Source organism: Solea solea, chromosome 14 (assembly GCF_958295425.1).
Source record: "Solea solea chromosome 14, fSolSol10.1, whole genome shotgun sequence".
Taxonomy (NCBI): Eukaryota; Metazoa; Chordata; class Actinopteri; order Pleuronectiformes; family Soleidae; genus Solea; species Solea solea.
Genome location: NC_081147.1, coordinates 8,752,136 through 8,768,180, shown reverse-complemented (window position 1 = coordinate 8,768,180; position 16,045 = coordinate 8,752,136). Strand labels below are relative to the sequence as shown.

At 43.0% G+C, this 16,045-nt stretch overlaps 1 protein-coding gene across 5 annotated transcripts in view; it reads right to left on the bottom strand.

Annotated features, from left to right (window-relative positions):
* Positions 1-9,703, bottom strand: part of ebf1a (EBF transcription factor 1a) — a 53,339-nt gene extending 43,636 nt beyond the window's left edge. For all 5 annotated transcript variants that reach the window (XM_058649885.1, XM_058649884.1, XM_058649886.1 and 2 more), the window contains exons 1-6: positions 9,127-9,703; positions 8,163-8,319; positions 7,197-7,260; positions 6,486-6,541; positions 5,200-5,273; positions 3,626-3,694 (exon numbers count right to left, since the gene is read on the bottom strand). In XM_058649885.1, coding sequence (XP_058505868.1) covers positions 3,626-3,694; positions 5,200-5,273; positions 6,486-6,541; positions 7,197-7,260; positions 8,163-8,319; positions 9,127-9,260 — 554 coding nt within the window. In that variant the 5' untranslated portion in view covers positions 9,261-9,703. The remainder of the gene's footprint in view (positions 1-3,625; positions 3,695-5,199; positions 5,274-6,485; positions 6,542-7,196; positions 7,261-8,162; positions 8,320-9,126) is intronic.
* Between the last annotated feature and the right edge of the window lie 6,342 nt (positions 9,704-16,045).

Genomic DNA, 16,045 nt, shown 5'->3' with positions numbered 1-16,045 from the left:
GCTGGACAGGTGCAGACTGGGCCTCTAAATGACACACACACACACACACACACATACACACACAAATTAGATGGATGAATTAAACATGGGTGGGCTCGGCTTGGGGGGCTGGCAGGACTGACATAAAGTCAATGACATACATTATTCACTAGCACACGTTAGCCCAGCCAAGACAACACATGACCTCTCACCCCAGGAAGTGCATCTAAACATAACTAGCAAAACAATGATAGGGTTCCCCACAAGCACAGGAGACAACACAAACAAGTGATATATTGGTTTGGAAAATGCAATAAACTTTAAAACACAACAAGTGCCAAATTGTATATATATATATTTTTTTATCTTCTGGTGATCTGTTAAGATCCAGGAGACAGAGGCAGCTGAGAGCTTTGTGGTAAACAAGTGCTTACTACCCCACATGAAGCGGAGACATTCCACCGGTTTACAGAACAGGAAGCTGTCCGCCATGACATCATCCTCCCCGGGAGGAGCACTTCCTGCCCGACATTCTTCACTCAAGACACACACACACACTCGCCAGGAAATGGTCTCTATCAACACACACACACACTTCTGTGGAAATAGCCAACATCGATGTGGATACACAAGCACAGACACGCATGCAAGGAAATGGGCCACATCAACAGCGGGCTGCACGGAGTGTGTGCAAACACAAACACACTTAAAAACTGCAATAAACCTGAAATAACACTCTGTGCATGTAAGTTTGACCCCACTACCACCTCAATACCCCACTGCCCCCCCCCCCCTTCACTGTGAATGGAAATGGGGATCATGGGATATGCAGGTCTACCCAGTGGATCCTTATCTCTGGTCACAGAGAGTTTCTCTCCCTGCCTCGGGGACACCCTGCGGCAAGCCTGAGGGAGCTGGACGGGCAGGAAAGGGACAAAGGACACAGGTGGTATTAGGACACATGGGGCCGGAGGGACTGTTATACCCCCAAAGCGAGCAGGACTGAGAGATTTGTCCACAATTACATGGATGTAAATGAACAACAACAGTTCTGTGGGGAGACAGATTTAAGAGGGGGCAATGCAGAGAGATCGCAAAAGGTGCACATGGGTGAGAGGGAAATGTGTTTGTGATTTGAGGCCCATCCAGGCACATGATAGACTGACTGGCAGTGGCTGCATATGATTAACCCCACGCTAACCAGGAGTGATGGAGAGAGGTGGAAGCGGAGGTGGGGGGTTAAGGGCTCCCCTCATATTATCCTGCCTCTGTAAGAGGCTAAAGTGGACCACACATGTTTCCCCGGGGAGGACATAGAGAGGCGCACAGGAGCCTCACCTTTCAGCTGCTTCCCCTGCCCAGTGTCAAGCACAGACACAACATGTCATGACAAGATCTCTCTGAAGTTCCATGAACTCACAACCTTGGAGATTAAATGCAGAAAATATGGCATGAGCTGTCTTCATCTCCAGCTCGAGCTGATTCGGATCAGATGGGCTTTGAAAGTCATGGAAGACTTGTCTGCGATGACAACAGCTCTTGTGTAACTGGACGCAGCCTCGGCCTTAATAGTCCCAAGCTAAAACAGCCACAGGGACGTAACGTGGAGGACGCTTCTGTCAACTTGAGTCAAAATCTGAAGCATCACATCACAAAGTGAGCTCTCGTCACCACGGTCTCAGCAAATGTGGCGTGATTAAAATCTGATTTGCATTCTTTGTTAAACAGGAGACGAGAGCTAGAGAGAGGGAGATTCTCTCAGTGAGCGAGTACAGTACCCAGAGCGCCGCCGATCCACACTGTACCAGATTTGTTCTCCTAACAATCAAATAAGTTTCTCATTAGCTGACTTTATTTTTCCTCATTCCTGCGGTTTTGCTGCAGTGGCCTGTTTCTCCTGTCTTAACGAGAGAGAGCTAATTAGGCAATCAGACCCATTACTCTTCCAGAAGAGTTAGAGCTAGCCCAGCTAATTAGGGCTGTAAAATCTAATCATCTCTGTGAAACAGCAGAGGGCTAACGAGCCCTTATTTAACGAACTAAATAACTTCAAGGGTGGAAAGGGGCTGCTGATGGTATTTCTTTATGAATTTGAAGGAGGGGAAACTCATAGTAATTGAGTCAGTTTCACCCTCACAGTTGTTTGTTTATGAATCTCTGATTATTACAACTGCCAAGAATATATTGGAACTAAATGAGCAAAGGCATAAACCCTCCTCTCCTCATTCCTCTTTAAATCAAGCTACCAACCCCCCCACCCCCCACACCCCCCCATCACTCTCCTCTCACCTGACCTATTTTCCTGTCCAGAAAGAGTGCTCGCTGGAGAGGAAAGTGGAGATATTGCTGTTGTTTTTCCTCCCTCTGTTCTAATTTGTTGTTCGTTAATGCTGCCCTCACACCTGAGCCACTGGGTGTCGGGGGAATACCGCCAGCGAGCGGCCACAACACATGCTCAGTGTGGGAAAGCTGTTCACGACACAGATCGGCCCGCATCAACAAGGTGGCTCTGGCCAAAGTGTGGCAAACTGCGGGGGGAAAGTTTCCCCCAATTTGCAGGCAGGGTGGTAGAAGACGAGGAGCGACACAGGGCGCAGATGAGAAATGCAACAAGTATACACACAGGGAAACAAAAATCAGAAATACAGCACAGAGTGATGGGCAGGCGTGTTGTCTGAGGCCATGTGGCGGGGTGCAGCTGTCTCAGGGAGCGCTGAGGTGAGGCCTTCCGCTTCACTGGAGCGGAACAAGGGTGGCGCCCACACACACAAACTAGACACACACGCACACATACATACACAGGTAAAGAGTATGTGACAGAGCAGCAGTGAGAAGAGGACAGCTGTGTTCATCAGATAGCACAGGTCACTGCCTCATTAACACTCACACAACTACACATGGATGTGACAAATTCAGAACCAGGCATGAAACCTCAATCGCCGACAGGGCAAGTTATTTCTAAGGTGACACACTTCAGCGTGCATGCTTCTGTGCTCCTTCCTGTCTTCGGAGAAGCTTTAAATCTGCACGCTTCAGCTCACGCACAAGTATAAACAAATAATCTCCCTCACACTGTCTGTCCACATGTGTGCCACACACATGCACAGAGTGCAGGCCGCACTGTAAATCTACGGAGCACTTCTGTTTTTCTTTCTCCCCGACCGGCAATAAATCACGCGAGCCGCAGCATCAGTCAGTGGTAGTTTATGATGGAGGGGGAAAGGTGTATGCTCAAAGATGAAGTGTGTACAGTACCACACCCAACCTACACAAGGATTTAAACAAAGACACACACACACATATACTGGGCTGTAGCCCTGAACGCTCACCAGCTAAGTCATCAGTGCAACCACACAAACACTGTATAACCACACTTGAAGCCCAGTTCAAAAGCTCCATGATTGATCCTCCAAATAACACAGATACCACTGGAATATGATTTACCGCAGTTCCACACATTTTACTTGCACATTTGATTATGGCCACTAAATATTTAAACAACCTTTTGGCCTGCTGTATTATGAGGCCTGCAGGTTTCATTTTCTTCTCTGATTTGAAATCTATAATGTGCTTCTTCATCATCTCCCGCCCGCACGTTCCCACGACAGCGCAGCATCCCGTCAAACAAGGGGTAGAGTTTGCTTACCTGTCGATGATGACGGGGTCTGACGGGGTCTCGTTCCTGTTGCCACAACTCTTCTTATCGCAGCATCGACTGCAGAGAGGCGAGAACAGAGGAGGAGGAGGGGGTCAGAGACAAAGCACTTAGTTGTTGCCATGATGTCAACGACAGACAGGGCAAGATAAGGTACCATTCAGAATGGCTGAGGAAGTCAGATGCGCACATACAGGAAAGAGAAAGTAGAGTTAAAGGGCGTGAGACTCTTGAGAAGCTTAAGCACAAGCGTAGATTGGATTTCTGTTGGGCTTGTCAAGTTAAGACCGAGGCTCTGGTGCTACAGCAGGTGAGATCAGTGAGGAGGTGTTAAAGCAAAGTTTGGAAGGGAAGAGCAAAAACAATGAGCTGCAACGGGGCTGGATACAAACTTGCATTAGCCTCCGGGGCTCAGGTTAGCTCCATTTCTGTCAGACATCACACATCCAGACATCTTATGTTCTCTATTTTTCCTCTGTGCCTGTCCCCTCCCTCTATCCTGCCTCTCTCTCTCTCTCTCTTTCTCTCTCTCTCTCTCAGAAGTGGGTCACAGAGTGGTCCCACTGGACCTGGGGAGCAGTGCATGCTGGGTAGAAGGGGGATGCATACTGATGTGACGAGTCCTTTCTGAATCATTTGACTGCAGCACAATTTAACAATGTGTTGTGAGATATCGCCCGTCTCACTCACCCACCACAAAGTATCGCTGTGTTTACCTTTTCTTCTGTGTCTGTCTGTGTGCGTGTGTGTGTGTGTGTGTGTGTGAGAGAGAGTACCTCTGTGTGACAATATGTGTGCACCTACTGTATGTGTGTGAGGGGAGGAGATGGACATAAAAGAGAGAGAGAAGGGGAGAGATTGACCCCCCCTCACCACCACCACTACTTTCTTGAGTCCCTCAGGACAGGAGGCTTGGAGAGCCAGATCAGATTTCTGATCTCGACCGTTTCCTGCAGCATATGAAAACAAGTGGTCTAAATTGCCTTGTGTGATAACCAGGAAGTGGCTACACTTTCGCCACTGGCCATTTTTCTACACGGACCCCTCTGTGTATTTCCGAGATAGCCGGTTTGTCAGGGAAAATCACAAGCTCTGTGATGCATTTACTGATGCTTTTTATTGATTCTAAATGCTTACTACTTTTCAGCGCGTGTGTGTGTGTGTGAGAGAGAATGTGTGTGTCTGTATTTTATGTGTAATTCGAGTCCCACTCTGCACATAACTCACTGTCAGGCCACAGCAAACTGCATGTATTACACAGACTAAGGAGGATGGGTTTGAGTAATGAGCTTTTCCTTGTCCTAATTAGCTGAACATGAGAAGGATACACACACACACACACACACACACACACTCACACATATATATACACACACAAAAATAGGCCAGGGCCCATCTCCCCAACCCACTTTGAGGAAAATTATAAGATTTCTATTGTAATTTAGCCGTGTTCCTCTCGTCTTTGCCCCCTCTTTATGCCAACAAAGACACCTTGCATGTGAGAAAAACATTCATCTTCATCTGGACTGAAGCAATGAGTTGTATCTGAGCGTGTTGTTTCTTACCTGCACATGATCTCGTGGGTCAACAGAACCCGACACATCTCTGGGTTTTTATCCTGGCCCTCGTAGATAATCGGCTGAAGGAGGAAGAAAACAACAGAAGATTGAAATGAAAATGATTTACACTTTTTATATGGCACACTACAAAAAAGAAAACAAAAAGAAGGCACACATGATGCAGGCGCAAATGGGAAACAGAAGAAGAAGAGCATGTGTGTGTGTACATGCGTGCATGTGTGTATGTTTGTCTTTCATCTGGGAGCAGTGTTGTCAATCTGGCAAAAGTGTGTATCGTGGGAATCCAGTCCTCCTGAACAGGAACGCTCTGTTCCGACAGAGACAGTAACAGAGAAATTATTTGTGTGTTTGTGCATGTGTGTGTGTGTGTGTGCACAAGTGTTTATATGTGGTATACACTGAGCAGTTGGACTGCCAGACTGGAGTATAGTGCACCATCTGGTCCATACAGCACAGCGTCCAAAAATCTAGTCTGGTTACCCCTCCAACCCCACTCAACATGCTCTCCAGGGCTGTGATCACCCTGCACACACACACACACACACACACACACATACATGCACAGAGATAAACATGCAACCACACACTCACACATCCATGTGCACACACAAACATCCCCTCCTACTCCTTTCAGTCTAAGGCAAACTCTCTCTCGGGCCTAATGGCACTAGAGGCAGAATTGGCAAAACAAAAGACTTGATATCAAAACAGCGTTGAGGGGGCTTGTTCTCTTTCGTTATCTAACTCATCCTAGCGGAGTATTCCCTCAGTGTGCGCTACCCCACGTGTGCTGCTCTGTATTGCTTTTGTGTGATTGAATTGGCCATAACACACTGTGGGATAGTTTGTTCTGTTTCACATTGAGGAAATGAGGGTCAAGGTCCTCAAAGAGTGAGCTGGCATGCATCACTGTCTCTGCCCAAACACGAACACAACTGCCTCTGCACCTTACCAAGATATTCACACACACATGCACACACACCGTCCCCACAAACTGGCTGCTGTGCAGAGGCAGACTATGAGGACACATGTCCTCTACTTTTCTGGGCCTCTGTAAATGTATTCCACAGGTAAGACAGGTCGTTTATCAAGGCGGCTGTGCTGTGCTGAAGTTGAGGGTCTCAGACACAGGCATGCAGCAGGGTGAGGGGGGAGGAGGAGGAAGAGGAGGAGGAGAAGGAGGAGGGGGGGCAAATTCAGACTAACACAAGGAATGGACTGAGCCAGAGTTACATTCTGTGACGCTTCCCTTCAACGCAAACGCCTCTCACCTGTTTAGTCATAGAGTCAATGAGGCGGACGTATAGGTCCTGCTCTGTCCTGATCCCTGCAGACACAAAGGGAAGAGCAATGGTTAAAATGCAACTTGCAGATTTCAGGCATCACATCTGTGGAGGGGGTATTCCACATCAGCCGGTTGATTTGCTGTGACTTCCCCTGTGAGACACTTGAGGAAAACCCAATGAGTGCAAACTGTTACTAATGACTGCTGTATCTGCTGCAGGCTGACAGTTGTCTTAGAACTGGAAAATCAAATGTAAATGTCTTTAACCTGCAGTTGTTTTTTTTAAATCTCTGAAAGTAAAGTAATTGTGAAAATGTTCCACAACACACAAATAAAATAGAAACATTTATAATATAATTATTCAATAAAAGACGCAAAACGTTAAATATCAGAATTCGAAGCATTTTTATGTATACGTATATACGTTTATATACGACCCTCCCTAGGGTCGTATGTAAACTTGCTTATAAAAACAAATAATAATAATCGTAAATAAGATCAGTGTATTACGCAGATGAGCTTTCATGAAAACAATTAAATAAATAAATCAAACCCAACAGCGATCTGACCTCGGAAAAAACATTAGTTTCCTGAGTTTCCTCGCTTTGCTTTGGCGTACATCATCATTCAAGCGCTGCTTTTGTTGCAAGATGCAGAAGTTGCTGTTCCATAAAAAAAAATGGACATCCAAACTCACCGTTACTGTAGAGGAGCTGGAGTCTATAATGGATCCCATTGTTGGTCTTTTCCCCCGTCATTTCCTATGAAAATCAAAGCAAACATGCAGAGGCGGTGAGAGCCAGCGAGCCATCTCCTCCTGGGACGTTCACTGATATTTTCACATGTCTAATGTGTTGTAGGAAGACGAGAATTACCTCCATTCGCAGCCAGAAGTACGGGCAAAAAACATTTACATGCCAACTTAAAAACACGTACATATATATATATATATATATATATATATATATATATATATATATACATATATATATATATATATATATAATTAACTAAATGCAAAAGAATATTCGAAATTGAAAATATTTATAATGTGGGACATTATCAAGACATAAAATAAGATACATTTACATTTTTATTACTGTTTATAATTATCGATTGCTATATATAATAAATTACTGCGTGACATTATAAGTGATAGTAAACAAACCGATACTGGGCTAAATGCTGATGAATAAAACAAGCTGATCAATATTACATTTGAAATGAAAACACTAATATTGATGGACGTTCAAATAATTTAAATGAAACACATGCAGGGTTAGAAAATATAAAACAATTTTAGTATAGAGTATAGAAAAGTTGTTGTTTTCTTTATGAACTTGATGTTGTAAATTAGTCCAAATGTGATTTTAGAGGTTTTGTAATTGCAGAGAGAAGCAGAAATAATAAGAGGTCTGTAAGTCTTTCAGGAAACCACATGTAAAAAATCACATCAGGACCAGTGAGATCCCTGCTGAGTGCGTCTGGCCACTGTTAACACACGTCTGCTCATTTATCACTGTGACTGTAACAGGCCATAATACCGTGTCACTCACACCACACACACACACACACACACTCACAATTTATACCAAATGAGATTTATTTCCTCCTGATTTTAATATTGTAAACCATCACAATATTATCATTTGCACAAACTCACCTTTTCCTTCTCTACAAAGTCCACAAATGTGGTTCGCTCTATCTCCACCGGCTGACCCTGTCTGTCGTACAAAGCCAGTACGAAGTGGAAGAAGTTGGACTTGCGGAGGTTGGAGGGCGGCTGCTTCTCGAAGTGTGCCCGAGCAAGACCCACTCCGCTGCGGACACAAGCACAAGCCGGCGGCGCCCAAAATGACAGTCAGTCACCAATAATAATAATAATAATAATAATAAAAACAATTAGAATAAAAATGAATCAATTCAATATAAATGTAAACATGAGATAAATCAGCTTTACAAATGAGTCGGTCCTGTGAAAAACCCGCAGCTACGTGTCATTGAATTAAAATATTTAAAAGCAGAAAATGCTCATTACGCATAATAAAACTAATTAGTTAAAATACATAGCAATAAAGACCTCGACCTGTTAAATATGCCATTTTAAATTAGCACAATTATATCAGTGTGTATAGGCCTCACGCAGATTAAAAGTGGCTGTTTTCAGTTTTAAACCTGAACAGCTTAATTTAAGTTTTTTTAAATAATTGTTTCGTTTTTATTTTGATAAAAAAAACAAGTGAATTTAACATTAAATACTGCATATTTTTGCAGCTAGAAATGGGGAAAAGGGAGCAGCGAAGAGAGCAGGGAAATAAACTCTCAACAAAAGTTAAGCTCACACTTAACTTCAAATAAATAAAAGGAGTGTGTTATGTGCTGTAAACCCACTTAGAGTCAAACATGCACATGCTGTATGTTTTAAATCACTCTGAACTTTAGAGCTAAAAAAGTTAAAAGTTTAAAAAAAAGCCAGCAGGAACAGAGGTTATCCAACAACTGCGTCCTTTGGGAGCGCGTGTTGCCCCAAGTGATGCTGCGGCCGCTCCGTCTTTAACGCCGCACATCTTTATCTCGGTCTCCACCAGCGCCGGTGCGCAAGAGCGCCGCGGCCGCTTCAGGCTCACCTCTGGGCGGCTGTGTTGGCGTCCAGCACCCCGGCGCCCTGCATCCATGTCCGAACCGCGTTCATCCCGGCCACCATGGGCTCTTCTTTCATACTACTCCCACTCCTCTGGATGCTCTCGTGGATGCCAAACATCAAAACGCACCTTTACACTGTCGCCCTCTCTCTCTCTCTCACTCTCTCTCACTCACTCCCTCCCTCTCTCTCTCTATCCTCCTTTTTTCTGCCTCCCCTCCGCTTGCGTGTGTTTGATCGCGCTGTCAGAGGAGCAAAGTGGTGTGGTCTGTTATTACACTTGGCGTCGAGTTGCGCGTGTGTTTCTGAAAGTAAACAAAAGATGCGACATGTGGAAGGAAAAGTGGGATCTGTCAGCATCCAGGGTTCGCTGCACCTCTGCGACTCCAGAGGAAAAACACCGAGGAGAAGGAGGAGGTGAGAGGCAGCAGCAGCAGCAGCAGCGGCGGCGGCAGCAGCTATGAAGATGATCAACGTGAGCGCGATGAAAGGGGAAGCGCAGGATGAGAGGCTGCACTGAGTTGGCGACGGTCCCCGGATCAAGGTGCCGCAGCAGCAGCAGCAGCAGCAGCAGCAGCAGCTGACAGAAAAATGTCACTTTGTGCAACAAACAGTCCACAGCGAGAAGGAGATGAAGAACACGCTTCGCCCTCTTTCTTCACAAAGTCCTCTCCTCTGTTCATCAGACGAATGAAAGGGAAGATTACGCGCAATTAAGGGAAGAAAAAAAGGCAGTCCCCGGCTTGAAGTGCGTCTCCGCTGCTGCTCATCAGCTCCAGCTCCGATGATTTGCGCTCTCTCCTTCCCTGAGGAATCACTTTGGACCATCGCTGTGATGCCAAACACGAGAGAACTACTAGGTGATGGAGGCGGGGTCTATAAGTCAGAGCAGGAACGCCCCCCACTCTTCACCAAACACAGTTAATAACACGGACAATCAGCTGTCCACCAACCCGACCAGCACGCTGCCTGCCTGCCTGCCTGCTGTCCCCGCCTCGTCCCACGCTGTGTCCCGCCCCAGCCACTTAGCCAGAAGCTGTGCGCTGCGTGTATGTATGTGTGTGTGTGTGCATGTATGTGCGTGCGTGTGTGTGTGTGTGTGTGTGTGCGCTTAGAGATGGCAATTAATGTTGTCACGACAATCAAACATCAACTCAGGGGAGAAGATTAGTAAAATAAAATTTAAAAAAAAATCCACGCAGTTTAACCGCAGAGACTGAAGAGCAGAGTGTTGAAACATATTCCCGGCGTCACTTGAGCTGCAGATGAAAGTGTCTGCAAAACAAGACCAAACAAACAGCATCTGATCAATGCTTTCAACAAAAAAAATCAGATAGAACGTATTTAGTTTCTTTATAAAGAGACAGAAACGAGGATCTGCAGCACTTGTGTGTGTTTACTTCAGAAATCATCACACAATTATCCACAGTTGAGTTTTCAACAGTGTTTCTTCATCACCTTAATCTTGACGCAGCACAACAGTGACTTCATTTTAACATAAAGGGGAATTGAAATGTTATATTTTTCTCCTGAGAGAGAGCGAGAGAACCAGAGAGAGAGAGAGAGAGAGCGAGAGAGAAGTGAATCAGCTGCGGAGCTGCAGTCCAAGTGAGAACCATCTCTGGCAGATTATGGGCTTAAGTAAAGTTTCCGCTCACAAAAATACTGGCAGCAGCCGCGCACTACATTTTTTTTTTAATTCTGTTACAGCCCGATGGTTTGAAATTTGCTCTGATTAGATGCATTACATAAATCTGGTGCTGAATCCAACATAAACATGAGGATTAAATCTAAACTGTGCGCTCTCTCTCTATCCGGCTGTCCAACAATATGCACTCACTCCAGAATAACTGCACAGTGACACGAAAACACAAACAAACAAACATAGAAATGTTTCAGAAACACTGCACATAGAAGTCCATCCTGTTTTAAAGTGAGTGAGGATGTTGCAGCTCTGCACGCGCTCATGGTTTCCCCTCATCATTACCTACAGAGTCATTTCTGAATTGTCAAATTGAATTGTCTGGGGCCATCTGTTTGTCTGATTCTAATGAAATGGAGAGAGCGCGAGGGTCGTTTTGATATCAGGAGGGGCATCTCTGAAAATTAAGATTTCTATCAAGAATTGTTGGATTGGGGGAGTTCTGCGCGTCGCTAATTGCTCACATCACACGTTAGTTAAAACTGCACGCTTTGATTTGCGCTAATATTATTATATTGTTTCGTCTAAAACGGTGTTTGTTTTTTATTCGAACAATGGCGCGTGGCCATAAAAAGACGATATCACGATAAAAAGAAAGTCTCACATCAGTGTTTATAATTATTACGGTGGATAATCAAATAATTAAATATTTGATTGAGCTCCTGAGTGAATTGTAGTTTTAAACTTTTTTATAGACAGAAAATGACAAAACAGTCAAAAACATTATTTCAAAGTCTGTTTGCACACTTTATATATAGTAGTATATCGCTTACATATTGATGCCAATGATATATAGTATTATTGTTGAATAAACAATAAGACACATCAAAACGCACCTTTACACACATATATATAGACAGTTGATAAATGCCATAAACGGTCAAGGTTAACCCCCAATCTTCTCATTATTGTTTGTTTATTTATGTCTTCTGCTGTGGAAGGAAAAAAGTAAGCAGCACCCACGTTTAAGTGCACGACACAATAAATAGTACAATTAAAAAAAAATCACACACACAGACACACGGTCAGAGCTATCCTTCAGCACATTTGTTTGATTGTGGCCCGGGTCTCTCTCGCCAAGATCTGGCTGCCTTGGTCGGCATGCGGGCCAGCGCGGACACTCCGGGCCCGTGGGGACGTCCACGTGTATTAATATCGCTGCGCGCGAGCGCCGAGTCTCAGTGTTAGCCCAAATATCACCGCTCCGGTATCCAAAAACAGGAGATGTCAGCTGGGACCCGGTGATCCAGCCATGTTAATACTGTGACTCACTAACACCATGGCAGCCAGACATAAAGGTTTGCAAAGTATCTCGTGGCCATTACACGCAGGCTGTGGATGCGTGGGACATGTAAACGATGTAAAGGTGCGCGTGTCTCAGGTGTTCCTGATATTGTGGGGACCTGAATGTGTTAACGCAGTCACATTATGGGGACTTGTTTCCTTATGGGGACATTATTTGCATTTTAAGGTGAAGGCGTGTTATTGGATGAGGTTGAGGTTAAAGTTAGGGTTAGGGGTAGACCAGTAGTTATGTTAAGGTAATGGAGTCACGGAGACTAGACAGTCTCTCTGTGTACTTAAAAAAATACAACTTCTTTAGGACTTTTTCTGGCATAAACACTGACCTTGTCAGGACCAGTAGTCCTTGTGGAGACCAAAACCTGGTCCAAGTGAGGCACAACCACATTTCTGAGGAAGTGGTTAAGTTTAGGACTAAGATTTAAAATGTGGTTAAGGTTAGGGTAAGGGGCATGGACACGCATGAATTCTATGAGTGTCTTCACACAGAGCGCTGTGTAAAAATAAGTGTGTGCCTGGGTAAGTACTCGTTTTTGTTGCCTCCTTAGGACACTGATTTCTTTGGCCCTCATGGGGACAAAGGTCACGTTCAAGTTAGCATTAAGCAGTTAGAGATAAAAGAGATACAGATGAATGTCACACAGCATGAGAGAAAACAAAGACATAATTACAATGTATTACTCAATACAGCTGACCCCACAGCACCATTAATTCCACAAAAACAATCACAGCACAAAGAGAAGTTAAGGTTAATGTTAGTTATAGTTAAGGTAGGGATAAGATGAATGCAAGTTAAATAAATGTCCTAACAAGACAAGCCATGAAAACCTGTGTGTGTGTGTGTGTGTGTGTGTTATATACGACTTATGCTCAAGTGTCCACATATGGGGAGGCTATTAAAAATCCGCTGTGTTATAACTCTAATAGACATTTTGAAGTAACTGATCAGAAAAGGCGGTGGGGGCGCCGCACACCGTCTGCCACACAACCAGCAGATGTTCCTGTAAATCAAGAGGTTGAGCTGATGATAATAATGGCCCGATTGAATTGAAGACTCGTAAAAATGACTAGTTGTAAAGAAAAAAAAAAAAATCAGGCATATGCTTATGAGAATGGGCCTTATGTCTAACAATATGCTCCCCAGTCAACATAAAAGGAGATAAATATAGATGTTAACTATTTAAATGTGTAGACAAGTTGTCAGCATGGTTTCCTTGATACCTATATTAAAAAAAATTAATGAGTGTTTATAGTGAGGCAAAAATACAGGAATAAAGGACTTGATTTAAAGATGAAATCAAAGGCGAACAATGGCAAGTGTATATTTCTCCTCCTGATTATAAACATATGAGCACAATACAAATGTTGTTTTTTTTAACTTTCTGTTCAGCAAATCTGTTTCACTGTCTAGTGATGACCTCCCTCACTTCAGATGGACCCGACCACGAAACTCCACACTCACAATGTTGGTGCGATGACACCCTCTAGTGGCTGCAAAGAGAGAATGCACCCATTGAATACAGTTTTCCACTCAAGTTGGTTTTATTCTCAAATGTAGCACATGCATAGTAAGTAGCACACTGATAAATGCCATCTGTCCAAATCACTGTGTGTCTGCGCCCATTAATTCACACGGTCAACAAACGTGGACAAGGTCAACGAGGCCGTAAATTCATGACAACAAGTTGGAAATGTCATTGGTCTTATCAGAAGGTAAACTGTTAGAACAAATCACAGGGATTCACTTCACTCTTAATCCTCCAGCAAACAACAAGCATCAGATGCACTCCATGGACCTTGGATTATTTGAAATATAGTAATTCAATTCTGGTAATTCCATTAGGGGCTTTCACCAGAGCCTGAGCAAAAACCCCACTGTTGTTGTTCTTAGTTCTTGTGGATGAAGAGTTCTGTGAAGTTAGTGATTGGTGTTAATTGTTTGTTTTTCACAGTTTATAGCCAGTGAAGGCCGAGGTCCAAGTAAAGTGCCCTCTATGGCCTTTTCTGACCAAATTAAATGTGATTATCCATTGTACTGTTTCTGAAATCTATAAAATATGTATTGGCATTGTCGGCTGATTATTGAAGTGGCCCCAGTTTAAATGACTCAGTGTCAACATACTTGCAGCTCTTTGGAACATTTCCATTTGCCGTATGATCAATTAATACTAAAAATGTTTTATCTTTTTTTTACTGGATCAAGTTGTTACTCAGTTGCTACTTTTGCATTCACATTATATTTTTCTTTTAAATGTACAAATATGTCTGTGACTATCTGTAAAAAAATCAGATTAACCTTATTTTTAAACTACATTAGTCACATTTGGCTATGCCTCGTCAAGGTTTGTAGATCTCTTCTGACCACATTTTATTTAGTTGACTTGAAATATTAAAAAAATAAACAAAAAACCCATACAATCTCAGTTATTTTTTTTCCATTCAGCTTCTCAATAAAAAGAGCTCAGTGTGTTTGAACATGTCATCATTGGAAGTGGCCATTAACTCCACTCAAACCTAATGTTTGCATAAAACAATGAGCCAAGGTCATGACTGATTCATCTACAATATTAGCTCATTTATATGACTCGCAATGTTCAGTGAATCATTTACATACATGACTGTTTTACACACATCATTTACATACATCAGTGTCCCCAACAGAAGCATGTTCTCCTTTTACATGCGGTGCCAAGAGATCATGTCTGTGTATTAGTGATTGTTTTAGATCATCCAGGTTAACACATACACACACATGTGCAGAGCAAAGAAAAATAATAGAACAATTATATTTTCCAATATAAACATTTCAAACGAAGAGACCAAACACAGAGTGTTAGTATTTTATAGTTTTCTTTGCCATATAATCATAAATTGGTTTTAGGCAAAAAGCTGTTTGATGTTCTGAATTGCGTGCTCTGGGATAATTGACTTGTAATATATAAAGTTAGACAAACACATTTAATACACAATATTAAACCAAGATTCAGGATATGACAATAAATCTAATCACTCCTTTATCTGTGGAGCATTTTGGGGTGGGGAGGGATTTTCTTTTATTTATATGACAATTTACTGTATAGACAACATTAGTTCAAACTTTAATAGCATCCCAATTAACCTGACATGTTTTACTAAAGAAATATTTAATATCAGATTATCATGAATGAGATGTAATGCAACACACATTATTCTAATTACTGTAGAAGACATTGTTCTTCAGTTTGACCTTGCATGAGGGAACATGCAAAGACAGAAGTAGGAACATTTTTCAAAAAAGTGTCAAATGCCCTGTATAAAATACAGCATATGACCAAACAATTAAAGGTCAGATGTTTTAGGTTTAAAATGTGATATTTGGTCGTTGAAAGTGCTCACATCACTTCCCCTCTTCCTCTTTATGGGACAGTGAAGGGAAGAGAAGGTTAACCACAATCTCCTGACCAGCTGACAAAGCATATGATCCAATACTGGGAAGAGTAGTGTTTCTACTCTGCTGTGGCTGCAGAAATGTTTATTTGGGCTCTTCTTAGAAGTGACATATAATGTTAGTCTTGATCTGAGTGACTTGATCTGCGTCAACACCTTGTGGACAACCACACTGGAATTTCAAGCTGTGTGGATCTGCATTTTCACACCGTGAAGAGCAAAAAGGACACTATCCACCACAACTGGTAACTGTTTCCACCGTTTCCACAGGATTAAACTTGTGACAAAAAATGCTTTTTGTGAGAGTCTCTTATTAGAAATAAAATATTGATCACAAAAGGACATTTCTCATCTTGTGTCCATGGAAAACCACAAATCCCCAAATGATTTCCTGAAGAATATGATCACCAATATGGTAACAGAAGACATGACAAAATAATATAGATGTATTTAAGAGTTTCTACTTCTTTGTCTT